The sequence below is a fragment of the Diaporthe amygdali genome (assembly GCF_026229845.1).
Source record: "Diaporthe amygdali strain CAA958 chromosome Unknown NODE_3_length_2959817_cov_65_330692, whole genome shotgun sequence".
NCBI classification, from domain to species: Eukaryota; Fungi; Ascomycota; class Sordariomycetes; order Diaporthales; family Diaporthaceae; genus Diaporthe; species Diaporthe amygdali.
The window spans coordinates 1,030,984-1,057,441 of NW_026517023.1; the positions used below are offsets into that span (position 1 = coordinate 1,030,984).

Consider the following 26,458-nt stretch of genomic DNA (forward strand, 5'->3'; position numbering starts at 1 on the left):
CTCTTTGATGAGGGAAAATCTGTATTGGATTCTCAAAAGACTGTCTGTGTGGTTACTTGGTAAGAAATTCTTTCAAGTGCTAAATGCAGCTACAAATCGCAGTATTTTGACAGAGACTCGACGATTCCTGGGTGACAGCGAGGCAAGCTATTCGCAGCAAGCATTCATTTTCTTACACATTCATCCTCTCGCAACACCCTGCCATCGGAAGGGCGCCCCGAATGGGCTGTCTGTCAGCCTTTAAGCTGCGTGTATGCTGACACTGCATTTACGGGCCCGTCCGTGACCCCATTGGGCTCCTGCAGTAATACGAGCGGAACTTGAGCTCAAACTATTGGGCAGGATAAAGAGAGTCACTGTTTGAAATTCGTTTCGAATTCTTCATTCCTTAAATCAATAACTAGTTGCATACACGTTATTCGAGCTTACAGACCAGCAGCGCATCGCAAAGTGAAGTTTGACCTGCTGTTGAAGTATAGCAATGCTGACGAGGTCCAAAGACAAGCATCAGGAGACGCTGGGCTAAAAGTCCCAGTGAGGAAGGAGTCCGACTCCCGTTCGCATTCTCGGCAGTAACTCCCGTTAGTCTTTAATCAGCCATGTGTACGTTCGAGAGGTCTCGACAGCTCAAGGCGCGCCGGCACAAATCAGGTCATATTTTGCGTACTGGAATCCGTAGCTTGAATCCTTGAACACGCAGCGCAACCACTCTTGCAACTCCTACCCAGGCCTTCTTCTTTCGGCCGTGAACATTGGGCTGCCTGACAATGCAGCCATTCCCTCTTCGGAGGGCGGATATACACGGATGCGTCACTGTACCTTGTAAAACCCGTATTCAATGCTGCAGTCATCTTCCATCTCACTTCCTGTTCAGCCTGACATGGCTTGGCATCATATGCTCGGACTCGATTAGCTGGAGCCGGGTAAATCAACCTAAGACTCTGTGAACTGTCAGGAACGCGAAATTCATTGGGACCATCATTGGGGCCTAAAAGTACGGCAATAGTACATATAGTTGAATTCAATCTGCTCCCAGCCTACCGGTTTGAGGTTGTTGTTCTCCATCAAGACTACCAAGCTGATCTGCCGCACTGAACCAAGCCGAACCCACTCTGTCACCCTGCCACTCAAGTCGAACACTTAGATATCATGATCATGCAGACCTCCAAGTCGTTCGCTGTCCTGCTACTCAGGTATAATCAGCTCTCATCTCCGTCCTCACGGATGCAGGCCACTAACTGTGCCCCATGAAGCTCCATTGCGGCAGCTTTGCCCCAGGAGCAAGTCAATGACCCTCAAGTCACTCTGACAACCATAACCGTCGGGCTGCCTACGTCCTGTACCTTCAAGCCTACGCAGACCATCACGGCCACGACCGGCTGCGAGACGCCTTGCAGTACTTATGCCGACAACTGCTGGTGGGACAGTCAGTTTCCCATTTCACTGCCGTGGCTCCTATGAGGGGATCAACTGACCCAATGTAGATAGTCTTGAACTGGCCTGCGGATGCCCGAGTATGACTGTTCAACCAGTCACTACGACGGTCTGTCCCACGACGACCAATTGTGTCCAATGCACGGTAAGAATCACGCCCTCAAGTGACAGCTCATGAGCTGCAATCAGCCAAGATGAGGCTCGCTGACCTCTATTTCTAGACGGCTTGGGGTATAACGACGATTACACCCACCACCTGCCCAACCCTGATTCCTTCCGGTATCTAGGTCCGTGGCAATTTACAATTTTGCCATGGTCCGTAATATTGGGTGATTCATTTCTGGGACAATGCGAAGACTTCGGAGCTGGCAATACTCTGTGTCTCATACTGGTTGCCGAAGTGGCCAGATGATCACGCTGTCATCGCGGCCGGGCTTGAAAATCCCTGAGAATGTACTCAAAGCCATTTATATCTAACTAAGATAATGGAAACCAAGGAATAAATAGTTTCCATGAAAGTACAATAGGCAGCCTCTCAGCTAATGTTGAGTAAGGTGGACTTCAAAAACGATCTTGTTACCCAAGTTATTGCGCCGCTTCCTACCCGGTTGTGATGCTTGGTTTCACTCAACATGAATGAAAGCCTTCCCAGGCGTATGAGAGCACCAGTGAAATTGAAAATATGAAGTGGTCGTCCCACATCCGGAAGCACACGAGGCTTCCTCTTTTCAACAGTACACGCATACACCGTCGTACTGGTGACAACACGTCCTTTTGACAAGAGGAAGAGATTTCCTTTTCTCAGAAAAACAATCTGCAAATCCTGCAGTACTAATTACAGTGACAAAGGGATGGAAACATTTGAAACCGGTAGGTAAGAGGGCAGCTGTGTGCTCGAAGGCCGAACGAATTTCTATGCTCCGTTTCGCTACTCAGCTATTAAGAGCCTCTATGACGAACCACACGGATCAATCTACTGAACCTGACTACATGAGTCCTTCGCTATAAGCTCTAAAATGAACCCCCTCTTACCCAGTGCCGCCTGCCGCCCTCCCCTTCTGAATTATGACGTTTACGATTGGCCTGATGTCGCGCCTCGGCTGAATCATCATCCACCAGACTATCATCATCTTTGGAGGCCATGGTGATATCGTAAGGTATTGACGGTTTCGTCGTGCTGGCTATGCATCTAAACTCTAGATGTGAAGAACCACATGGAGTAGAACCACATGGAGAAGAATATTCTGACGAATACTCGGCCTCAATTTCAGCCCAGTCGTTCCAGATTCGAGGGCCTATGTTGGAGGAACAGGGAGTGAATGAGACAAAGTATTGTCTTTCGTTCCGTTTACTGGAGTAGTCTCGTCGTCGGACGGCGGTCCGTTTTCAGCCTCTTGGAAGACCCTCCCAATCTCACCCTTGGCTCTCCCTCTCTTTTCCAACCACGCAATCAACAATATGATCGGAATTGTTATTGCTCCAGTTACAAGGCTGGAGATGAATCCCTTCTCGTAGCCCGGGGCATCGGTGACTGGGTAGAAAACGATGGGCCACCCTAAGTAGTTGTTAGTATGTATTGATCTGGAATGCGTAGTAAGACAAGAGACAACAGCGGCTGGAGGACTATTTCTATCTGACCGTTTCTTGAACGGCGAAAATCCCTCCTGGAGCTACTAGTGACTTGTGAAGGGGAAAAAGACATCTTTGCAAGAACACTTACAGCTCACAAAAGCAAAATCAAAAGAGTTCATGAAACCAGTTGTTATGGCTCTCAGCTGCACGTCTTGTGCTGTCAAATCTGCCATCCATGTATACCATAGCGCCTGCGGCGCGTATGTCGAACCAAGCAGGTAGAAGGCGAAGAAATATCCAGCATCATTAGCGGGGTGAGCAACGAGTATCGCACTGCCAATGACGAAGGTCACACCGATGGCCAGGGAGCATTCCCAGCGAGATTTTATGCGGTCAGAGATGGCGGTATAGATCAATGTCGCAACGATAGCCACTGCGTATTTGCCAGTGGGGTAGTTGTTTTGATCGATGACACTATACCCCCGCGAGGCCATCCAGAGCTGCATGACGTTGTTGCTCAGTGACTGCACGCATAGAGAGTAGACTGCGATAGGTGACTTTAGTGTGATTGTTGTGCTGCCTGGTTTACTCGGATGACTCACGCATGAACACAGTAGGAAGCAGCCAGAATTGCCAGCTCAGGAGCACGCGGCGAAAAACTGTCAGATCCCATGCAGTCTTTCGAGACTCTCCAAGGCGCCGAATTGCGAAGTCTTTTTCCTCTTCAGTCAGGAAGCGTGCTGACTTGTGGTGTGGCAGATCAGGAATGGCGATCCAACCTAAATGGATAGTCAATATCAGTACAGGTGGGTGTCGAGCCACGAGTGGCCGGGTGTTCACTCACCAAACAGCGCGAAGGGGATTGTCATTATAGAGACTACGATAAACATCCACCGCCAAGGAGGCAATGAACCTTTACCACTAAGCGATCCAAGCAAGGCTGCTTGGATCCATCCGCCTGCCATATTACCAAGGTTGCCAAAGCCACAGAAGACGGCGGCCCGGGTCCCAAGTTCGGACTGCTTATACCAGGAGCCATAAATGAAGTGCGCCCCGACGCTGCACAAGGTCAGTGTCCATCAGTTTCCTTACGGGATAACTCAATACACAGGGCAACATACTATGCGATAGCTGAAAAGGCTCCCTCAAATCCGTTGAGCACGAAGACTTGCCACACATGGTCCACCCGGAAAGTTATGAGAGTCAAGACACTCCACACTGTATTTGCCAAAACGAAGACATATTTCGGCCGTATGATTGTTAAAGCCGCGGTCGAAGGCATCTGCATAACCGCGTAGCAGACCAGATAAATCGTGGACATGTAGTTGAAATCCTTGCCCTGAAACCCAACATCCTCCTTCATTCCGCTTATGTACGCAGTGCTGTAGCTGGCGCGGTTGATTCCGAACAGGAACCAGATGAGCGAGAAGTAGATGAGGACCGTGCTGTCCAGCTTGATGAGCAGGGACCGCTCGAGTGAGGGAGGTCCCCAGATCGCCGTCTTGAGTCCGGACAAAGCCATCGTGAAACGTGAAGATTGACGTTCACTGAGGCATCTGTTGATTTTTTCGGCGGTATCCAGTGGATAAAGTATGGAAGAGGCAGAGGCAAAGACGTCACGAAATGCCGAGACATAATGACAAAAGAGCCATCCCAGTGACTGACTACGGTGGGACCTCGGGTGTCCCGCTTATCGCGCCATCGCCGGGCTGCAATCGCGCATTGCAGCTCTATACCACATTCTCCTGCTTACACCCCAAGATTACCAGCTCGCGGGGCAGAAATGAGCTTAGCTTCATCTAGGGTTGCTTTGATCAATCAAACAAGATTGGCCAAAAAAGACATTGCAGAAAACCCTGCTAAGACTTGATTTACTGATAGACTACAGTATGTCGATTATCACCAAGGATTTATCTGAAAGAGCTGAAGCGAAGTGTGAAATCGATTTCCGAGATCAATTCCCTCACAACGTCGCCAAATCGCATGTTCATTCACATTCCCAAAAATCCTGTCACTGAATGGTAGACGGTTTTTTTTTTCTTTTCTTTTTTTTAACAGACAGCGTTTGAAAATCGCAGCTCTTCCTGCCTCCTTTTTAAACACTTTATCAAGTATGCTGGAAACCATCTACGGCGTTGCCTGGTGTGTAACGTACCGGCCGCTCCTGAATGAGTACCCGTATCGCCAAAAATTCTTTGCCAGGTCTGGCCAGCTTGGAGCACCTGAACAGTTCCGAGCCTTTGACGGCTTTGCCATTACTCTGGTTGGAGCAATTGCAATATTTTCGGGCATGCTTACAATTACCTCTCCACCTCCAGGCTGGCCTTTGTGCCTTTGTGTCATCGTAGCTTGGAGCACTGTTGGTGGCACGCTGCGGCAAGCGTACGCGTAGTATCGGCGGCAAGACGCTCGCAGCACTGTGGAAAAGCATAGCAAATAGTTCCACTATCGCTCCGTTGATGGGACCTCCTTCCTTATCTAACAAAAAAAGAGAAGCCTGTTATATGGGAACACACATCGTTCTCTCCTCCTCCATTGTCCATGTCATACGAAATTGTGAATTCTCGAGCTTGAAGATCATGTTTTTGATCCTATGCTGGCAATTTTCCACGTTGAAGAGTCATCTGCTTCGACCTCTTCATCGAGATCGAGCGTATGCCGGGTAAAATACTGGCCGATGCCCAAAGCTCGCCCTCGACAAGTGACCAAAAGCTTGAAAACAATCTCATCAGACGCCTCTACGAGTCGGACCAATCTCCTGACAACTGTATCCGCATCGCGCTTTGGCACACCTGTCTCGTACAATCCGACCTCGTCGAGGATGCAGAGAAGAATTGTATTCGGCGGGAGCTGCTTCACAAGCTCGAAGAAGACGGTGCAAATCACCTTGAGGTTGTTTTCTTCCAGCACGGCCCAATTCTCTGGTTCTAAAAAGGAGAGATCGACCGCAACGGATCGGCTCAACATGTGGCTGACGAGCTGGCCTGTGAGACTGGCCATCATGGTCGCTGCCGGGGACAGATTTTGATGCTCCCTGCCGTAGTGGCTGTGCTCGGCACAGAAATATCTCAGGGTAAGACCCTGGGTGGTCTCATTTTGCTCAGATATCTGGGCAAGTCTGGCTGCCACGAGGCTGAGAGGCGAGACGCCTTCTGCGCTAGATAGGTCTTCATTTCCATTGATGAGAAGGGCACTGGATGATGCAGTTTCTGTCATGAAATTTTTGAATGTGAGGTTATCGACGAGGGCGGCCGCTCTGGCTCTGCCTGCCTCATCCAGTGCGGCTCCAAGGCGCAGACACATCTCGGTGTCTGTCAGGACAACATCAGGGTTAAATCTAAGTATGTCGAGCAAGCCTTTCGCTCGTTCCAAGTCACCTTGGTAGTTGGGTCTCAGTCATGTCGAACGGAGCCTACTTGAAAGGAAAAAAGAAACCTCACTTACGTTCACGGTTGTCTTCCACTGGCTTCTTGTTTTTGGTTGCTTGTATGTCTTGAACGATGTAATCTGAAAACGCCCATCTTAGGTCTTATCTGCTCCCCAGAGTTGAGATAATATAGGCAAAACTTACCTTGCTGTCCAAAAATGGGGAGGAATCGAGCTTCTGAGCTGAGAAAAAGTTTATAGTACAGATTCTTCAAAATAGCGAGAGTCTGGTCCATCTTTCCGCTCGATTCACCCAGAACATCGTGTTGAAGGTGGATTGCCTGATTCAGTTCGACTATGCGTCTCTGCATGCAGATGTTGGCCTCGTTCTTGACGCGACTTGCTCGTAATTTGATGTCCTTGCAGCTCTCGAGCAGCTCGCTCTTGTAGGATGACTGCTTGAGAATTGGCTGGTAGACCTTGCCTGTAAACAATGTTGTTGAGCACTTATGCCTTGACGTGAACTGGTCACAGGAGTGCTGTATTGGACCTACTCCATGAGCTGTCCACAAAAAATTGCATGACGTGCTTCAAGGCCGTGAGGATTGACATGTAGAGCTCGAAGGTCTTTTTCTCTAGAAGCTGGTCTCGATATTTGCCGTATATCTCGATGTAACGTTTGGCGTCATCCAGTACCTCAGGAATTTCAGCTAATGTTTCGAGGATGATGGCTTCAACCTTTGAGAAGGCACCAGCAGCCTGAATAAGGTCAGTCATTTCTCCGTCTTGTTTACCAGAGCCATTGAAACCCCGCCGTCGAAGAAAATGCGTGTGAGACTGTAACGCACCCCGACCGCAATTGTAAAAATACCACATATGCTGAGTGTGAAGTTAGCGTTAATTCACGTCCGAGTCAAGTCCAGATGTGCAACTAATTAGCACTTACATACCTGGAACCATAATCACCTGCCGGTAGCAGCTCGAGCCAGGACTTGAAGGCATCTGAGTTTTGTCCGAGTTTTTCCAGATATATCATCATCTTTGACGATTTCTTGGGGCTCGTTGACCATCGTGTCGCCAATGACTGAACTTCTCCCATGACTTGCTCCCACGTGCACTGTCGCAAGTTTAGACTTGTTTGCTGCTGCTGGGTGCTGGAGCTTTTTCTGTCCATCTTCGCGCGGACCTGGACTATTAAAGCAAAAAGCTGGTTGATCTCCTCGTCGGCTTCCTTCCACATTTCAACACTGGAAGTTTTACATTAGGCTCACTTTTGTAAGTTACGGACAGCTTCACGTGCTAGGAATGACCTAACTTGATTTTATCCTGCGTCCTGGCCTCCGCTGTAGACCCAAGGCGGCCGAGGCCTTCTATGTATACAGATGCCGGGCCACCGAGTGTACCACGCACAGGGTCGTTGGTCTCCATGAATACTGCTGCATTTGTTGGAGGTGCGCGAGGACGGCGCATAATGAAGTCTTGCCGTTCAAAATCTTGTTGCGAATCCATTTCCCTGGTCTTCACAGGGCTGCGCAAACAACTTTGTCGATCAACCATTAAGCCTTGTTTCGAACCAGGACGCGCTCTGACGAGCAGCCCGGCGACTCTGTCCCGTCGATTCTACAAGTAACTGCCTCGGGGGCTTTGGTAAGCTGCATCTGCAGTCATGCTGACCGTGCTAACTGGATGTGGATAAATTGCGCAGGATGTGGAGGCTTGCCTGCACCAGCATATTTGCAGATTTCGGTGAGTCTTTTACCAATAGATCAGCGTTGTCATACCACACCTCTTCAATCCCGTGCATGTGGCTAGCACGGCAAATGGGGTCGACATTGATGAGCACCTTGCTAGTCCTGAGGCTCTCCATATTCCTCCTACCTTGTCAGAGTCTCTCTGCAACCACATTCAAGAGCAGAAATCAGAGACTGAATTACAACAACTGTATTTTGCATCGAGACCAAAGAACCCATCATCTGGCTTGGTCAGCATATTGTGCCACAGTTTAGAGCCTCGGCGAGTCTCAATCCATAGGTTGTTACCATTTCACAAATGAACCCTGAAGCCGCGGATATGGGGTTAGACGCCTCAGAGCAGCCTGACCAGACGTCGTCTCCGTGCGCGTATCCACCCTTTTACGGGCCCGAAATCAGCTCTACTGGTCATCTAGTACCTGGAGACTTGGCAATAACTTCTAACGAGACACAACATACAACTCCGGTCGATATGGTTGATGCCGCCGCCGTGGACTTGCTGAAGGGTGCGGTTGAGGATGGACCAGGCGAGGACTTGTCTGCTGCCAAGTTAAAAGTTTGAAATACCACTCTATCTTGTAGTCCGATACTTATGGACACATAGCTGACTGCTAGACATAAGGCCCAAACCGCTCAGTATGACGGCTTATCCCTTCGACTTCTTGAGGACGAGAAGAAAACCGGCGATCTGGGCCGACGATCAAAACAGGCGGTTCTGCATTTGACCTTCACAGAGATGAGAATCACGCAAATGGAACAGCAGATTCGGAAACTAGAAGCTGAACTTCACAACAAACCAGATGACTTTCAGCTCAGCGTGGTGAGACGGCAGGCTCCTGTATATAAATGGTCCATCAAGCGATCCTTACATGGCGAATTCTCCCTGACACGTCAGTCAATGGAGATTCCTTTTCACGAAAAAGCATCCCTGGAAGTTCTTGTCACAGAGCATGGCACATCAGCGATGCTTGGTTCAGATCACTATGACGCCGGCCACTCGACCAGAATTTGCCAGCGGACGCATCAACAGACACCGGAAAGGCTGCGGATACGATACGCTCCACTTATAAAGACACTCGAGAAAGTCTGCGGGGAAACAATTTCCAATCAATTCATCTGGCCCAGTGATAGTCGAACCGCGCTCATGTCGGGAGTCCGAACTGGAGGTGCTGCGACCATACTTTTGAGACCATGGAAGCTCTTAGTCACTTACGAAAAGGAAATTCGGGCCAGCATTCACAACATCGATACTTTCGTAGAACCAGCCCGACGAGAAGATGTGAGCGGTGGAGTGGCCGAGATCGGGTTGGTGGAAGATTGTGAGTACTATCTTTCGTAATTCGTCATTGTGAACCTTCACGCACCGCCCGGCCGGGAGGGTTTCGCTCCATTGCCGTCCTGACACTTTGCTTCGGCTTCAGTCGAATACAGGCGCGAAGATCTACTACGGGAACTGGAATTGCTTGAGGAGTTTCTCGACGTGGACCTCAAGCCCACTTTCGATCTACGTAGAGCAATCAAAGAAGGCACAGCGACTGAAATCGAATACGGTGACCTGTGGCATCTATTTGAACTCGGGGATACGGTCATCAGCCCCAATGAAAAGACCCAGGCCTTTCGAGTGGTCAACTTCACCGGCGGGAGGGAAATTTTGACACGGAATATACTATATGACGATGAAACTCAAGCAAAACCACTAATGGGTGTGGGCGGGTTTGCGGTGGATTGCTGCAGCTTATGTTTCGACGGGACAGAGTACGTGCCAAAATTGGAGAAGTTCTTGATCCGGAAATACCATGGTCGCAGGCCTATCACGTCTCTGGAAATATTCCCGCTCAGGTTCGACCAAGATTGGGAAGTTCGTTACCGCGAACTCGAGACCCAGGGGCAGAAATACTTGAGCTTAACGCGTTTACCGTTCTCTCATCACATGTTTCGGGGCAGAACAATAGACGAGCCACCTCAGCAACTCGATACTCAAGTCATCGTGGATGTTACCTTGGCTATCAATAACGAGCCCGATTGGCAGCTCGGCAGCAGAGTCTCAGTTGAAGACTTTACCCAGATCGACGAACGTGAGACACATATGCCGCCATTTTGTCACCACGGGACTCATAACGAAGGTCATTGTGGATCAGACTTTGTCTTCAAAGACTTGACTATGAAGCACTCTGGGATCAGTCCTTCAGACTCGGATCTCAGTGGGTTCCTCCGGCCTCGGAGAGCTGAAGAATTGAAGCAAGAGGATATTATATTGCTCCCAGAGTGGGTGCATGCTTTCGTGTTACGCAGTCGCCAGTGGGTCACATTGAATACTAGGGACCTTTCCGAGGTGCGTTTTGACAACAATTTTGACGAACTTATGTTCTCTTCCAGTCACAAGCAGACCATAGTGGCTCTTGTAGAAACCCGCGAGAACGCGAGGACAAGTCCTACACAAGGTCCTCGCTCGGTCGGCCCTGCACTGGACTTGGTGAAAGGGAAGGGAGCTGGACTCATTATTCTGCTGCACGGCGAACCAGGTGAGACACACGCCACTTTTGACACCTTTGTACTCTATTTCTGGGGCATTCAAATATGCTAATGTATTCGCAGGAGTTGGGAAGACGTCGACGGCTGAGTGCGTGGCCGACAAGACCAAGAGGCCACTGTTTCCCATTACCTGCGGTGATATTGGAGAGTCAGCCATGGAGGTTGAAAAGAACCTTCATCATAATTTCCGCCTGGCCTACAAATGGGGTTGCGTCCTCCTGCTCGATGAAGCGGACGTCTTCCTTGCTAAACGGAACAAGACTGACCTCAGGCGCAACGCTGTCACTAGTGTATTCCTCCGCAGTCTAGAATACTATGCCGGCATCCTGTTTTTAACAACCAACCGCGTGGGTGGCATCGATCCAGCGTTCAAATCGCGTATCCAGTTGAGTTTGTATTATCCGCGAATCGATCTCGAAACAACTGTGAAATTGTATGGAGTTTTCCTTCAGCGAGCTCGCGATGAGCAGACAAGAATCGGAGTCACACATTTCAAAATCAAGGAGAAGGCGATCCTGAGGTTTGCGGCGCGCCACTACCGACGTCTTCAGAAGGAGGGGTACAATACTTGGAATGGAAGGTCAGTACTATTGCTAAACATTTTCTTATTTTCTCGCCATCCCAGATATTTGTTTTGACAAACCCATAAGGCAAATACGGAACGCCTGCCAGACAGCCATCGCACTTGTGGAGCACGAGGCCGCCCATTTGGAAGACGGCCAGCCAATACCTGTGCTGGGAAGGCAACATTTCGAGACTGTAGCCGAAGGGTCGAAAGAATTCGACCATTATCTTAAGAGGACTCTCCAAGGCGGAGACGACGAAATTGCCATGAGGGACCAATGGCGGAATGATCACTACCTGGAGGCCGATATCAAGCGGCCTTCATCGTTGAAGCCCTTGCCTAAAGTATCTTCTTCGCGCACTGCACCCCCACCCCCCATTGTGACGGACTCAGAGAGTGAAAGCAGCGATGGCTCGGAGACTGATGATAAGGATGACGAGGACGTCAACATTAAGCCTATGGCTGAAGGAGGTATCGCTCACTTGGACGCTGGAGCGGATGTGAGCGATGATGAGATTAGCAGTGCTGACTTCAAGGAATACCTAAAGTTCAAGGCCCTTATGGGGAAGAACAAAAAGAAATAGTGCCATCATCTGGACGAGGTCATGGGGATCAGACAGTCATTTCAGCTCATTTCCAAGTCGGTTGAAGTATGCTACCACGTGCTTCAAGAATGGTGAACCTTGCGGGTTGATTACGAGCATGTGGAGGATTGCAGAGTGACAAGAAAAATTCTCACTGCCTTTGGTACTTTCTTCACTTTGTTTATGGCGTCCTGGTATCATTATTCTTTACCCTCTCGTCTCAGCTGGGGATTCGAACTTAAGTAGGGAACGTGAAGACGGGAAGAGAATACAAGTTGAGCCTTTGCCATCTCTTCATGTTGAATTTAGGCGATGTCGCTAGAAAACCTGGGGTTTAACGCCCAAGCTCAGTTTTGCTATTGTTAAGAAGCATCGTTTTCACGTCTATACACACATACAGCGTAATCAGGTGTGTAGTCGAACCAGTGCCTCGAATGAATTTAAGCTGCAATTCACGCAGGCATCTCTTCTTAAGTATTGCTCTCATTCGAATTGTGCAACGCAACAGCCCAAGCAGTGCGTGGCGCAATTTGTTCCCTAATCCAAATCCCAGCACTGCAGGTGCAAAGGCATGGGGCTGAATCCTTCAGGAGTCTGGCAATTGGTCGGTGCAGGGCTCGGAGATAGGGGCTCGCACCTCGGCTCAGATAACCGATATCTGGAGAGGGAGCATTAGTAGATGCCTAATGCCACCTATTGATTTGCTTGCTTCACATCGCTTAGGATACGATCAAAATCGTAGTTTCGATCACAGAGGTCTCATCAAATCTTCAATCGAACTAACCACCCTCTGCACATACTGGTCCCATTACCATTCTGAACTACCAAACGGACAAGCCAAAGATATCGCAGTAGGCTCTCTTGACCCCATACTTCCCAGGCTGAGAAGTCAGTCTGTAACGAGAATAATGGCGAATAACACTGTCTCAGATGCGGCTCAGACCGACGAGAAGCAGCTGGAAAGCACCACGCAACAGGGATCAGGCAACGCTAGCCTTGAGGCGAACCAAGATCCAAGTGTTGCGCCCACGGACGATGATGATTACCCAGAAGGAGGCGCGCAGGCATGGCTTGCGATCGTGGGCTCCTTCTTGGTCTACTTCGCGTCCTTCGGCGTCGTCAACAGTTTCGGTTTCTTCCAGACCTTCTACCAGCAAGAATACCTGAAGAAATACCCGCCGTCGGTTATCTCGTTCATCGGCACACTGCAAATTACTTTGATGTATCTGTCAGGGTCGGTCGCGGGCGCCTTATTTGATCTCTACGGTTCCAAGGCATGTGAAATTTGATGTTCCGTGCTACATGATTTTGCGACATTGGCTGACTCAAGATATCCCACCAGTGGCTCTACTTGTTCGCAGCTATCGGAGGCGCTGGCTCGATGCTCGCTACGTCTTTCGCGCAACCGAACGCGATCTGGCAGCAGTTCCTGGCACAGTCTCTCCTCTTTGGTCTCACCGTGGCGTATGGAGTGCAGGTGAGTAGTTCAGTGTCCTCGCAAGACTTGCAATAGCCCATCGTATCCGAAACGGAGCCCTGCCCGCTCCCTCCTTCAGCTCGGCCGCTTCAACATGCTGTCCTGTCAAGACGCGACAGTGCATTGAAAATCGGAGATCTTGATCTCCACCGCGCCCAAGAGATGACGAGTCTTCCAAAATGTATGGTATGCTAACATCGACGGCTCAGCCTGCTCTCACTGTCGCAGGCCAGTACTTTAAGCGCAAACGTGCCTTAGCCATGGGCATAGTTGCTTCTGGAAGCAGTATTGGAGGCGTTTGCTTGCCAATTATGTTCTCGAAGCTCATCCCAGCGATAGGGTTTCCGTGGGCGCTGCGTGTCGGCGCACTGATCCTGCTAGTCTGCTATGCAATAGCCATGGCCATCTGCCAGCCTGCACGGCCCAAGAGGAAGCTGGTATCGCTGCGACATCTTTTCGACTACAAGGGCTTCGTGGACATCCGCTTTGCGTGCCTCTCTGCTGGAGCAGTCATCTCAAGCCTTGGGATCTATGTTCCCTTCTACTACATAGGTAAGTCCTAATTATACATGAGTGCGAATTGTACCAGATCTGACTATGTGGAGCAGAGTCTTACTGTGTGGCCCTCGATGTCAGCACGGAGCTCAATGCTTATTTACTACCGCTGATCAATGCTTCAAGCCTCCTCGGCCGGATCAGGTATGCCACAAGCTCTCTGGCTCTTTCAACCTACCGAATCAAGCTGACTTCATCAGTGGAGGATATGCAGCAGACCGCCTCGGACGACTCAATGTGCTCTATCCTATGACAACCCTCTGTGGTGTACTTTGCTTAGCTATGTGGCTCCCTGCAAAGACACCGGGGGTTCTCGTTGGTTTTGCATGTATATATGGATTCGCTTCGGGCATTTTTATCTCCGTAATGCCCGCTGCTACGGGACAAATCACGCCTACGGAGAAGCTGGGAGCTAGGCTTGGGGCTTTCGGAAGTGTGACTGCGGTGGCTTTCTTGACAGGGACTCCGATTGCAGGAGCTCTGATTCGCAGCGAGACTAAAGAAGGTTATGAGCCTTTGATTATATTTGCCGTGAGTTTTTAAATACTGTCATTCGACTTGAACTCGGCACTAATTTCTCGGATACAGGGCCTTTGTCTTATGATAGGTGGGATTATTATCTTTGTCGCCCGTCTATTTCACGACAAAGACCTGAGGACCAAGTGGTGAAGACAGTCATTCATGGTCTCCGCAACCTGGCGTTGACAGGTCCTTCAGATATCTGCGGGTGGGAATGGGGAGGAGGGGGTCCATCATGTTGGCTCCTATGTCTCACGTTGACCTGATTGACGGGAGATACCCGCAACCGAAAGCCTTGTAACTGGGTCTGCAGTGGATATGCAGGTTGGCTGCAGGCCCACGGATAGGAAGATGGTCTGCAGATCATCACATCTGGGCATGCTAATTGTGTACTTAAACAGACATGCCATTTGTATTCCTAGCTTTGAGGGATGACGATGTAGTGCACTAAAGCCTCTCAGACATGGATATAGGGACTGAGTGGACTTTTTACATCTTAGCAAAGTTGACTGCATGCTCATACTACCCAGCTTCCTCACATTCCAAGAAGTGCAACGCGACGAGGCGACAGTTCGAGTTGTCTCTGTCTGAGCACGAAGGTATGTGAAGCTTTATTTGATGAGTTGGCATGTGCATTGTAATAATTCCTATCACACTTACTTCACAGCTTAATGTAAGGAGTGGCTTTATTGTCATAGATCTGTTCGACTGGGCTTGCAGCGACGGCAGTTACTGATGCAGATGGAGGCCACCTGGCATAGTAGCCAATCCTGAACATCCTCTATACACAGTACTAGGGTAAGTATCATCACAGAAGTGATTCACAATCACAAGGACTCATAACATAGTCACGGGAACTCGACCTGGAAAGGAAAGGCGGGCAATCATATATAGGGCTTTGGGAGCGACTGCACTTCAAGTTATGATCAGAAATGCTTTGCCGGGCAGTGACTTGGGCACAGCCCATGGATTGGGCTGAGCTGTCTGCGTTGATGCATAAGCAGTACAGCATGTATTGGCGTTACTACAATTACCTCACCAAACACTGGTATCATTGTCATGGGTTTCCTATGGTCTACGCTAATTATAAAAGCATGCTTCTATCGTCTTCTCTCTATGTAGAAAAAGACTCGACGCAGTACATCGCGTAGTTCTGGCTTTGAGACATGGTTTTGGGTGTTTATACAGAAGTGGCTAGGTGAGGCAGACTATGCAAATGAAGCCAAGGTGGACTTCCTACGATTACACAGCAGCATGACTGCATAGGTAGTTGCATATGTCACCCCCAATCACACCATGCCCGTTGTTTTTTAAGTTTTCACAGGTGTTCGCAGGCAGCAAGCCTCATTTTCTGGGCAGGAGGGGTCGTCTTCTTCCACTTCTGACGTCCCCAGGCTGCATCTGGCTTTTCCACCTGCACATCCGGGGTCCTTGAAAGGCCGGTATTGCTCGTTACTAACTAGATACTGTTGTTAACGCCTGGCTTATAAACGATCACATGTGTTTTCCGCCACCACTCGCGCACGTTGAGAATGGAGCGAATGTCGAAACAGCTCGTCTTATCAACCCAGAGCGGTCGCTTGAAGCCAGATGTGCGATTGGGGTTTGCAGTCTCGGAATTCGCCCAGACCCTAGATGACGATCGGAAAAGAGAATTCCAGAAGATGCAATCGGCCGGGACACAGCTGTCTGGACGGGATGCTATACGTTTGACCGAAGAATTGAACCAAGATAGCGAACGAAGACACTGCACCTGGCGACCGTACGGTACAAAATGTGGGAAATTCCTGGATCGACTTCAGGCTCTGGCGAACATCGGGGATGTAATGATTGGAGGCTCTCAGAATGTGATCGCCACGAGTATTTGGTGCGCTGTCAGGCTGGCTCTGCAGGTTTGCAAACACTCGAAAGTCCGTCACAAGCAAATTTTAATAGCTGACCTTCAGACCGCCACGAATTTTCGCGGCTACTTTGAGCGACTTTCGAGCCTGTTCTTGAAACTCGGCACCTCTTGGGAGCTTCATCACGAATTCGCCCAGATTTTCCCCCAGTCCGAAGTCCTTCAGACCTTCCTATGCGAATACCTTATAGTCCTCATGCGACTGTGCCGAAAGACTGTCATATTCAGTCAAAAACCTCTTACGGGCCAGCTGTGGTCATCACTCGGAGCATCTTTCGATTCCGAGTTCAAACCATTACAGGAAGAGATGGACAAGTGGGGCATGATGATTCAACATAAAACCCAACAGCTCGCCACCGCGTGCGTAGTCGATGCTGATAAGTTCAGAAGGAGGGATTATAAACAGCGCGTGCTCCATCTCCTCTCACCAAATCAATCCCAGCATGTCACCACTTGGAGGCGACACCGGCGGAAGGGAGATTGCAAGTGGATATATCAATCCGCGGCCTACAAGTCTTGGATAGCGGAAGACGCGTCTTCTACCATGTGCGTCAGTGGCAAACTTGGCAGCGGCAAGACAGTTACGATGGCCAATATTGTGGCTGAAATAAGTATGCACCTGCCTTGCGGCTTTTTCTTTTGCACCTTCAAGGAGCCAGAGAGCCTAAAGGCCACAACTGTGCTAGGAAGCATAGCATTTCACCTTCTGGACAATATACCAAGCAACAAAGCCACTTGGGACATCCTCTCAAAACGAGAGGAGACTGCTTCGCTATTGCTCACAAGCATTGGGATCATCAACATCATGACAGACCTTCTTCCAGAAGACAAAAAGTATGTCGTGGTTTTGGATGGGCTCGAGGACTGTCCCAATGATGAGATGATCGAGGTTATGTCGGGCCTGCACCGCTTCATGGCACAACGCAGTGTTCTATTGTGCTATGCTGCTCGCTCAGGATCAATGCTCCAACGTCTAACAGTCCAGAAATTAGCTACGAAGTTTTTTCTAAGCCTCGATGAGCAGATGCATCACGAGGAGATAGAAGCGTATATCACCGAAGAGGTAGCGCGGCGGAGATCCAAAAGCCATCCTGGACTCCTCAGCGATGATCTTGAACAGTTGGTCAAGAAACAGCTTATGGCTGGTGCGCAGGGAATGTAAGGAGAATCTCGTGTCCAATTTCCAGAATTGGAAAACATGTACTGAGATATATTTCTATAGGTACTTGTGGGTAGCCCTGCAGCTCGACTCGATCTTCCCCAACCAGTCACGGACAGTGGTTACGAGCGAGAGGATCTTGAACTTGATCAATAATCTTCCAAAAGACCTACCCGAAGCCTTCGAGAGAGCTCTTGAGGAGATCGTCGATGATCGCTATGGAAACTCAATTTTGAAGATCGTTATGGCTGCTCGGTTGCCACTTACCCTCGACGAGCTCAAAGTGGCCCTAACTGTGCACCCTGGAGATCCAGTCTGGTATGCAGCCGAAGTTCCAACAGACGCACCTCAGCTGATTGCACTTTGTGGCGGCAACCTGCTAGAGCTAGACGAAGAGGACGGAAGAGTTCGATTCATACACTACAGTGTGGTCAATCACTTGCTCCAGACAACTAAAAACCCTCACACCATTCTCTATCACTTCTCCACGCAAGAAGCTGAGATCCTAGCAGGTGCCATTTGTGTTACATTCTTAAATATGCCTATTTTCGAAACGGGTATCACAGTGACTAGAAAAATTACCGGAGAGAAACTCACTGAAAAGGTGATAGGGGCAGCAAACCACCAGCAGCCCTTTCTATCACACATTGTACAACATTTCAAGAAGGGCCACCGCCAGTCAATGTCAACCGCTTTCGACATCGGACGCTTGATGGCGGAGATACAAGCAGCCGGCATGGCAAAATTCGACCCACGCTGCTTTCAGGTCTATGCCTCGTCGAATTGGCTGACCCATTCCCAATTCTTTGAGAAGAGCAATCCGGTGTGTATGGAGATTTGGCCCCACTGGACGAGGTTGCTGTGTGGTGAAGTACAAGTGGCTACCACTCCTTTCCAAAACCCTGTGGAAGAGCCTTGGCCAGCGTTGTCTTGGGCGCTCATGAATCATCACAACCCCCTGTTTCACACAATTCTCGAAAACCCAACTACTGAGCCACACAAGAGTGAGACACTATCACTGGGGATCATCGCTCTCACCTCTCCATCCTCTGAAGAGACGTACGACCGCTTCTGTCTGGGCCTCCTCCTGGCCCATTCCCTTCAGTTAGCTGTTGACTTTTTGCATCACGGGTCGAACAATGAGGAAAGCTCCGGCACCACAGGAAACGTCGTTGTTTCAAATTCCCTACGGCGGCCCTGGCAGTTGAAGTATCAAGCTCTAATGGATCTTCTGCGCTTGGGAGCAGATCCTGCGGTTCCTCATTCTAGAAATGGAGACAACATTGTCAAGATGCTGCTCACAACGCTTGGCCGCATCTCCGAGAAAACGACGGAAGGGTCTCAGCTGCTTGATTTCCTTAAGCGGGTCTTGGCACATGAGAACGCGGCACAATTGCTTCAGTCTGCTTGGGTACCATACTTGCTCCGAGGGATTCTTGAGAACGACAATTTTCAGGCCTTTTCGCAAATTATGCTATACCGCCCAAAGGTATCGCTACCAGCCCACGAAGATTCGCTCATCAGTGTTTTGGTTGCCAGAGGCAATGCTGAAGCAGTCAGAGATTTGCTTAAGGGTTGGCCGGATCAACGTCTTCCCTCTTATATACATGGTAGAGTAGCGATACACCTGGCGCTCGAGACTCAGAAATACGACATGCTGGTACTCTTTGCCCAACATCAGGGCCTGGATCGTCCTTACAAAGACGGATGCTCATCAGTGCCTCTTCTAGAGACAGCGCTCGAGCGCATGACCGCGGATTGGGTCGAAAACCTGCTTCAGCTGGGTGCTGACCCAAATCTCGGCTACTGGGTCGTTATCACAGATTCAATCCTCAAACCTGGATTTCTCTACCACTTGCAAATTGCTGCAGCGAGAAACCAGACCCGCAAATTTTTAATTCTCGTTCGCTATCACGCGGATACTTCCCTACCTGCTTTCCCCACCATCAGCAACATCGTTGCCCAACGTGGCAACCGAGTACTCATGGCCAAGCTGAAGGAGAAAGGATCCTTTGAGCCATCTGGGGCTTTGCTTGAACGAGCTGGGAACGATGTACACCCAAATGCACTCCTCGAGGCGTGTCAGATACTTGCCGAGGATATGGGTGAAGATCAAACCTTCGAGGAATTTGGATTAGGCGAGTCGTTTGATATCAGGATAGCCGACAAGCCAGAAGAATTGAAGCTTATTATCCTGGAACTTGTCAAGACAACTCCATCTGCTTGGCATGACGCCCGTTGTCGAAAGGGAAACACTGCACTGCACTATCTCACAGGTGGCATGAAAATTTTCCATCGCCAAGCACTCGACGTTGCTTCTCACCTTATGACTGTCGAACGGATGAAGTCCTGGGTTTCGTTTATTAACGAGGAAGGTCAGACGCCATTGCATTATGCGATTGAGAATGGGTCTCTAAACGGCTGGTCTCTGCCATACCTCGACAGCATTTGCTTTCTTTTAGCCGATGTTAGACCAGAAGTTGGCTCCGCCGGGTCATTAAGCGGAGGGGACCGCAACGTCCTCGCATTTGCCATTCGGAGACTGGCACCAGTCAAAGCTGTCATCATTCCCCTCCTCAGCGCGGGAATAGATCCGAATGCAACCCTGGACGGCGCCACGCCGCTTGAGATCGCGGTGAATACACATTCTTTCGAATACGCGTCCACTGTAACAGTGTGCCTCTTATCACGTGGCGTTGATCCGTCAGTGAAGTGCTCACATGAAGGCAACATACTGGACATTGTGTTCGCGGACAGGCGACAGTGGCTGCAAGACATGCTCTCAAGGTATTCTTTTCAGGCCAAATAGACAACCCCCATCCCGGATGGCCCTCATGCAAGCACATGAATCTACCAAACACGGCCCTAGAGGGAGGCGACATGTACGGATTGGAGGATGCAAGCGCACGAAGGCCAAGGAACCTCTCGACAAAGAGATTTTCTAGCCCAGTGTCCCAGGCACATACGCCAGAACATTGGGTCCGGACACGAGGTCCGTCTCCAGCGCGAAGCGATACCAGCACGAGAGCTGTGTACAGTGAGATGAGCATAAGTCTATGGACGTAATTGGGCTCGTCTTGTGAGCTTTAGGCGTTGGCGGGCCACGAGTAAAGGATGGAAATCAGAGCTTATATGGCCGAGAGGGAATCACGAATACCCCAAATTGACTATCGATCGATCCTATACAGTTCATAGAAGCATTATTTGGGAGAAAATTCGCTGTGCAAAGACGGTGCTGAAACGGATCTCTCCTGCGTTATATAATCCTGAAGGAAGAAGTCTCCTAGCTTGTTGATCTCATGATCATCGGCCCTTTCAAAGAAAATGAACCTATTTTGATGACTTCTGGGGCAGCCTCTTCATGCGCTCTTGCGTTTGTTATACCTTTCGTAGGTCTGAGTGTAATAATTCTGCACCACTTGCACAGACCCTAGTTCGGCTGCAGCCACTTCCGCCGCGAGAAGCCCGTTGCGAAGCAATTAATAAGGCGATGGCGATGGGGTGCCGTCTCTGTGAGAATATGATCCGGATAGAAGTATTTTCTCCACATATTTTGTCAGGAACTTCGCAAGTCCTTCGTCGCTACACTTCTTCAACCCTGCGCATTGATTTCACTGAAGAAACGGTTGAATTGATCCTCTTTCACTCGTTTTAAAACGCAGCAGGTAGAAAACCACTACTACTTCCATTAATTGGCTTGCTGCTCGCCCATTGACCTGGCTTGCAACTTCAAGTAAGCCAGGTCTTGGATGGGGTACCCGCCACGGGAGGCTTTTCTGCAACACCCGGGCCTTGGTAAGCTAATCCAGAATCTCACACCGCGCTCCATTAAAAGGGCGTTGGCCATGGGATATGGAGTCTGCTGCAAAAGTTCCTCGATTACATCGAGAAATAAACAAAGTAACTATGCACCTTGGTATCGTCGACCGATTTGGCTTATTTTGCCCGTCGCTGGCCGCCCCAATGCAACCTATGCTTACCTTCTGTGCCTTCTGTCAGGGATGACTTGCATGCAGGCTCCTGCTCGTACACTATACCGGATATGGTGGGATAGACATGTTTACTTGCCTGCCTGCATGATGCCACAGTATGGGAAACTTTTCGGCAATTTCTCGTTTTGGTCTCCGAGAGCTTACTCTGCCAATTGCAATTCAACAAACCAAATCAACACCGTTGATCAACTTTCGACTCTCTGAATTGCCCTCTGCGCAGGCCATCGAAGTTTCACCTCTGAGATTATCACGCATAAAACAGAACCTAGCATACAACCTCCAATTGAAGCTGTGCATTTTTCTAAATTGCTATCCTTCGTGAGCAGCTAGGGCTGCTGCTGCTGCCTACTTAAGTACACCGCTATGGATTCTGAGAAGGGCGGAAACAATGTCGACCTGGCGGACAAGAGTGACAATGTAGTGACAAAGATATCGTCCGGTGGCGAAGCTCAAGACTCTATTGTTTACCCCAACGTCTTCTGGACCTCATGCGTGTCTTTCGGTGTGGCCTTAGGTCTCTTTCTGGTAAACCACCGACGAGTCCCTTCCCATCTCGACCGACGATGCTAATAAGACTATCTCAGGTCGGCCTGGACATGGTAAGCGCGCCAATACGTCCTCATTCATCTGTATTGGCTCCTTGCTGGGCTTAAGGCTCCGGGGTACCTGCCTCATAAGCTCTCCTGACCGCTCATCTAGACAATCATCGCAACCGCTATTCCTAAGATTACGGAGGAATTCCCGGGTGTCAATCTCATCGGCTGGTACTCGTCAGCTTTTTTCATCTCCCTGGCTTGCACTCAGCCGTTCTGGTATGGTCCTGCTGTTCCTACTCTATATATAAACGTGCTAGCAACCGTCATACTTATGCCATGCTAAGTCGAAATCTTTAGGGGCAAGGTATATCCCTTCTTTTCCATCAAATACACCTTCCTGCTGGTCGTTTTCATCTTCGGCGTGGGAGCACTGATCGGCGGTAAGCAACCCTGCGCGTGTCAACTCTCAGGTGGAATTGCTAATCCGCCACTGTCATCATCGCAGGCCTCGCACCCAACAGCACAGTCCTCATCCTCGGGCGCGCCATCCTAGGCGCCAGCGCAGCCGGGATCGCCGCAGGCGGGTACGCGATACTGGGCGTCACCGTCCGGCCTGGTCTCCGGCCCGTGTTCACAGGCCTGATCAACACGGTCTACAGCCTCGCCAGCGTCCTGGGCCCCATTCTCGGCGGCGCCTTCACGCAGCATTCGACGTGGCGATGGTGCTTCTTCGTGAACCTCCCCGTCGCCGGCGTCTCCGCCCTTGTGATATTACTGCTGTTCCACCCCCCGCCCGCCAGCTCCCGGTCCAAGGTCCCACTCAAGGTGAAGATGTCGCATATGGACCCTGTCGGCATTCTCCTCGTGCTCGGTTCGCTGGTGTGCTTTACTCGTGCGGTCGAGGTGGCTGGCATCCATCAGCCGTGGGGTTCGGGTGAAGTCATCGGCCTCTTTGTTGGCTCTGGCATCGCCGCTGTAGCCTTCGTGGTATCCCAGTATCTACAAGGGGATCATGCTCTGCTCGTATCGCGCCTCGTGAGACAACGCGGCGTGTATGTGAGCATGGGCTATGGTTTCTTCCACGAGGGCGCCTTCGTCCTCCTGCTGTACTACATTCCCATCTACTTCCAGGTCGTCGACGGGATTTCTCCCACCGAGGCGGGCTTCCGCAATCTCCCCATGCTCATCAGCTGCGGCATCGGTTCGGCCTTGACTGGCCTTCTGGTATCTCGCTCCGGCTACTACACACCGTTCATGGTGTGGGCCAGCGCCGGCGGGTGTATCGGGGCCGGCCTTATATATACCCTCGACGAGACCTCGCCCCCAGCAAAGTGGATAGGATACCAGGTTCTGGCCGGGCTCGCTTTCGGAAGCGGGTTGCCGCTTGGCATTATATCAGGCCAGGCGAATGCCGAGCAGGAAGACATACCTTCTAGGACAGCCATGCTTCTGTGTAAGTTTTTCGGACTCTCTTCTAAGGTTTCCACTTGTCAAGAGCACTAACCACTGACACACTCTATACGATCCTACCAGTCTCCTTTTGCGTTGGTAGCTCAACCTCTTTGGGAACCGGGCAATCCGTCTTCAGCAACCTGATTCTGACCAGGCTTCCTGCTCTTGCCCCTGGCGTGGATCCCATCACAGTGATCAACACGGGTGCCACCGACATTCGCAACGTCTTTCCTGCCGATGCTGTGCCAGGCATCGTACAGACTTACTTGTACGCCCTGCGTGCTGTCTTCACCGTAGTCACAGCATATGCCGGCGTTGCGGTTATGTTCGCTATCAGTAGCAGATGGGAACGATTAAATCTGAAGGGGTGAGGTGGTGAGAAGATCATATAAAGGACCTAGTGGTGAAAGACAACTCCCTCTCTTGTATTAAGGGAGAAAAGTCATAGATGTACCGGTGTACATACAAGAGCCAATCCCATGTTACGCATTATCAGGTATAAAGAAGTAGTCACATCAACGTGGTAAGGGACAGAGCATCTGGCGCCCAGAGGCGCTTGGGGTATCTCGTAAAATTCTTAGCGTCGAAAGCGACTTCTTGCGCCCACTCATTTGAAGCTGACGGGCTTCTTGGTCCGTCGTGATGATCGCCTGGTTGGCGTCGGTGCCTCGAGCACGGGCGCAGGCGCAGGCGCAGGCGCAGGCGCAGGCGCAGGCGTTGGCTCTTCCTCCTTTTCCTCCGCGACAGCAGCGCCGCCATCCTCGGCATCCTCAGCCTCTGGGGCGGCATCATCCTCGCCTGCATCATCCTCATCCTCGTCTCCGTCCTCGTCCGGAGCCTCCGAGTCCTCGTCATCGGAGATCTCAGGCTCGCTGTCGTCGCTGAAACCACCAAACTCCTCGTCATCGTCGTCCTCTGGACTGCTGTCCTCCTCCACGGCTTTCTCTGTCGCCTCCCGAGACTCCCTCTTGCGCTTCTTGAGCACCTTCTCTGGCGCCTTTTGCTCGCCCTCGTTCGCATCACCCTCTTTGTCGTCTCCTGCGACTGGTGGTGGCACAAACCAGGGTATCCGTCCGCGCACTGATATCAAAATTAGCATGGTCGTCTCCTAATCAATTAGCCTGAGGGGGTCGCTTACTGAAATCGTTGAGTACCATCTTTGCTACACCATCCACATCGGGTTCGCCACCTTTCAGCAGTCGCCCTCCTTTTCTGGCGAGAAGTTCTAGGAACAGAATGTGGTCATCGTTCCAGTCACTCAGGTCATATGTCTTCGACATGTGGTGCTTCTTCACCCGTTTCAACACAGCAGGTATGTACTGCTCGGGATGCTCTACTTTCTCCACCCGCACCACGCCTCGCAAAAGCAGCTCAGTCGGCGCATCATGGTGGTTTTGTGGCACAATACCAGGACAGTCGATCAAGTATATCCTCTTCATCAAGGTGACGTACTGCCAGACCTTTGTCTCACCGGGAATGGGAGCTACTGTGGCGACCTTCTTGCCTCTGAGGGTGTTGATGATCGAGGACTTGCCGGTATTAGGGTAGCCAATCAGGCCAACTGAAACTTGTTTCCTGTCGGAATGGAGCTTGGAAAATTGCCGAAGGAGGTTGATTAATGATCCCTTGCCAAAGGGGTTGTTTATGGAGGCCCTGAAGGCGGCTGTGGGATATTCCTTCTGCAGGTATTTCACCCATTGGGCCTGTTCGTTGTTAGTCAGCAACAGCATCAGACAAAGATTGATAGACAGAAGTCAAACGAGCGATTTAAGCTCGGGTGTATGTGCGCCTCTCGTACTAAGAAATCCACGGCGAAGGTGCTCGAAAGAACGAGGTAGACTTCAACTCAAAATGGAGGCAAATCCAATCTCACGATGGTCAACCAAAACGGAGACCATCTGTCCTCTCCGGCCTGAACCAGAGATTCTAAGATGTGGAAGTTGCTCTCCCCAAGCCGTAACGGCCAAAATCCATCGTTTGGCATTGAGAAGCCGGAAATTGACCTGACTAGGGTTGGGGGGCTCCGTAGAGCCTGGGAAAAGTGAAAATACAGAAAACTTACAGCAACTTTGGTAGGAACGAGATCACACTTGTTCAAGATGAACACAAGATGCTTGTGTGGCGCCTCCTCCTTGAGATATCTCTCAACAGACCGACATCGTGTTCCAAGCGGGTCACGGGCGTCCAGGATGTGCAGAATAATATCTGAGGAATCGATAACCTTGTCTGTGAGGTTTGGGTTAGTCTTGCTTCCAGTGGAGACGGAGGAGGGCGTGCCCTACAAAGTTCGTTCCAGATACGCTTCGACTGGCCCTTGTCGAAGATAGGCTCAGTCGCCGTCGTCAACACAGCCGCAGCTGCTTGGTCTCGACGAAGATCGCCAGCCTCAGCCTGCTCGGCCCCCAGCTCGCCGCTCAACAGTCTGGCCTGTTCCAGCTTTTCGTTGTAGGTCTCAAGACTCTTGACTGAGTCGCCTGCCAGCTCGTCGATATTACTAACGCTCAGCTTCACTCTCTTCCGTGATGATTTGGGCCCAAACACTTCAGCAAATGGCGACGTCTCAACAGTCATTTTCGCCTGGTGTTCCTTGAGGCCGTTGACCCTGTTATCCTGGCCATCGCGGATCAAACTCAGAGGCAGCTTGTTGCTCTTGAGCAGGACGGTGTAGGGATCCTTCTCCTTTTGTGCGATGGCGTCTCGGAAGGCGCTGAGAGACTCCTGGCTAATTACTCGGCTGTTGGAGAACCATTTCCTGTTTGGCTCGACTCGGGCGTTGGGAATTTCGCGGCTCTGGTAGCTAGCGGCTTGGGTGATCTTGCCTTCTGCGTTTCGCTGTGCCTTGCCCTCCTTGAAAATGTTGAGTTGCTTAACCTTCTTTGCGTCTCGGTAGAAGTTTTCTCTAAGGCCAACGTTAGTTCACCGAACATAAGGCGGAAAAGCCAAAAATACCAGAGGCAAGGGGGCTTACCCTTTGATTTTGAAGGTTGCACCACCCGTGCTCGTGCCATCGCGATCGCGACGGCTCTTCTCCTTCTTGAAGTTTCCCATTTTCGCCTCGATATGC

General features: G+C 50.5%; 8 protein-coding genes across 8 annotated transcripts; 5 read left to right on the forward strand and 3 right to left on the reverse strand.

Annotated features, from left to right (window-relative positions):
* Window positions 1–1,149: 1,149 nt before the first annotated feature.
* On the forward strand, window positions 1,150–1,721 carry J7T55_002708 (uncharacterized protein; the record flags this gene model as incomplete). Its single annotated transcript, XM_053137809.1, has 4 exons — window positions 1,150–1,193; window positions 1,254–1,426; window positions 1,489–1,514; window positions 1,656–1,721. The coding sequence occupies 4 exons, from the start codon at window positions 1,150–1,152 to the stop codon at window positions 1,719–1,721; spliced, it is 309 nt and encodes a 102-aa protein (XP_052998577.1).
* A 1,008-nt stretch (window positions 1,722–2,729) lies between these two features.
* J7T55_002709 (uncharacterized protein) lies at window positions 2,730–4,528 on the reverse strand (the record flags this gene model as incomplete). The annotated part of the gene is made up of 5 exons (XM_053137810.1): window positions 2,730–2,989; window positions 3,155–3,550; window positions 3,609–3,785; window positions 3,851–4,065; window positions 4,128–4,528. The coding sequence occupies 5 exons, from the start codon at window positions 4,526–4,528 to the stop codon at window positions 2,730–2,732; spliced, it is 1,449 nt and encodes a 482-aa protein (XP_052998578.1).
* Window positions 4,529–5,583: 1,055 nt separating this feature from the next.
* Window positions 5,584–7,842, reverse strand: J7T55_002710 (uncharacterized protein; the record flags this gene model as incomplete). Its single annotated transcript, XM_053137811.1, has 7 exons — window positions 5,584–6,317; window positions 6,451–6,513; window positions 6,578–6,856; window positions 6,927–7,131; window positions 7,221–7,251; window positions 7,323–7,619; window positions 7,688–7,842. 7 exons carry the CDS (start codon window positions 7,840–7,842, stop codon window positions 5,584–5,586), a joined length of 1,764 nt encoding a protein of 587 aa, XP_052998579.1.
* A 579-nt stretch (window positions 7,843–8,421) lies between these two features.
* On the forward strand, window positions 8,422–11,804 carry J7T55_002711 (uncharacterized protein; the record flags this gene model as incomplete). Its single annotated transcript, XM_053137812.1, has 6 exons — window positions 8,422–8,672; window positions 8,739–8,943; window positions 9,019–9,442; window positions 9,545–10,645; window positions 10,719–11,235; window positions 11,306–11,804. 6 exons carry the CDS (start codon window positions 8,422–8,424, stop codon window positions 11,802–11,804), a joined length of 2,997 nt encoding a protein of 998 aa, XP_052998580.1.
* A 908-nt stretch (window positions 11,805–12,712) lies between these two features.
* On the forward strand, window positions 12,713–14,089 carry J7T55_002712 (MFS transporter asaE; the record flags this gene model as incomplete). Its single annotated transcript, XM_053137813.1, has 4 exons — window positions 12,713–13,042; window positions 13,147–13,281; window positions 13,491–13,833; window positions 13,890–14,089. The coding sequence occupies 4 exons, from the start codon at window positions 12,713–12,715 to the stop codon at window positions 14,087–14,089; spliced, it is 1,008 nt and encodes a 335-aa protein (XP_052998581.1).
* Window positions 14,090–15,887: 1,798 nt separating this feature from the next.
* On the forward strand, window positions 15,888–20,455 carry J7T55_002713 (uncharacterized protein; the record flags this gene model as incomplete). The annotated part of the gene is made up of 4 exons (XM_053137815.1): window positions 15,888–16,247; window positions 16,302–17,413; window positions 17,478–20,201; window positions 20,365–20,455. 4 exons carry the CDS (start codon window positions 15,888–15,890, stop codon window positions 20,453–20,455), a joined length of 4,287 nt encoding a protein of 1,428 aa, XP_052998582.1.
* Window positions 20,456–21,769: 1,314 nt separating this feature from the next.
* On the forward strand, window positions 21,770–23,765 carry J7T55_002714 (flatoxin efflux pump; the record flags this gene model as incomplete). Its single annotated transcript, XM_053137816.1, has 6 exons — window positions 21,770–21,931; window positions 21,991–22,005; window positions 22,106–22,218; window positions 22,300–22,382; window positions 22,448–23,395; window positions 23,476–23,765. The coding sequence occupies 6 exons, from the start codon at window positions 21,770–21,772 to the stop codon at window positions 23,763–23,765; spliced, it is 1,611 nt and encodes a 536-aa protein (XP_052998583.1).
* Window positions 23,766–24,001: 236 nt separating this feature from the next.
* On the reverse strand, window positions 24,002–26,442 carry J7T55_002715 (nucleolar GTP-binding protein 2; the record flags this gene model as incomplete). The annotated part of the gene is made up of 5 exons (XM_053137817.1): window positions 24,002–24,474; window positions 24,533–25,097; window positions 25,457–25,620; window positions 25,677–26,293; window positions 26,363–26,442. 5 exons carry the CDS (start codon window positions 26,440–26,442, stop codon window positions 24,002–24,004), a joined length of 1,899 nt encoding a protein of 632 aa, XP_052998584.1.
* Window positions 26,443–26,458: the final 16 nt, after the last annotated feature.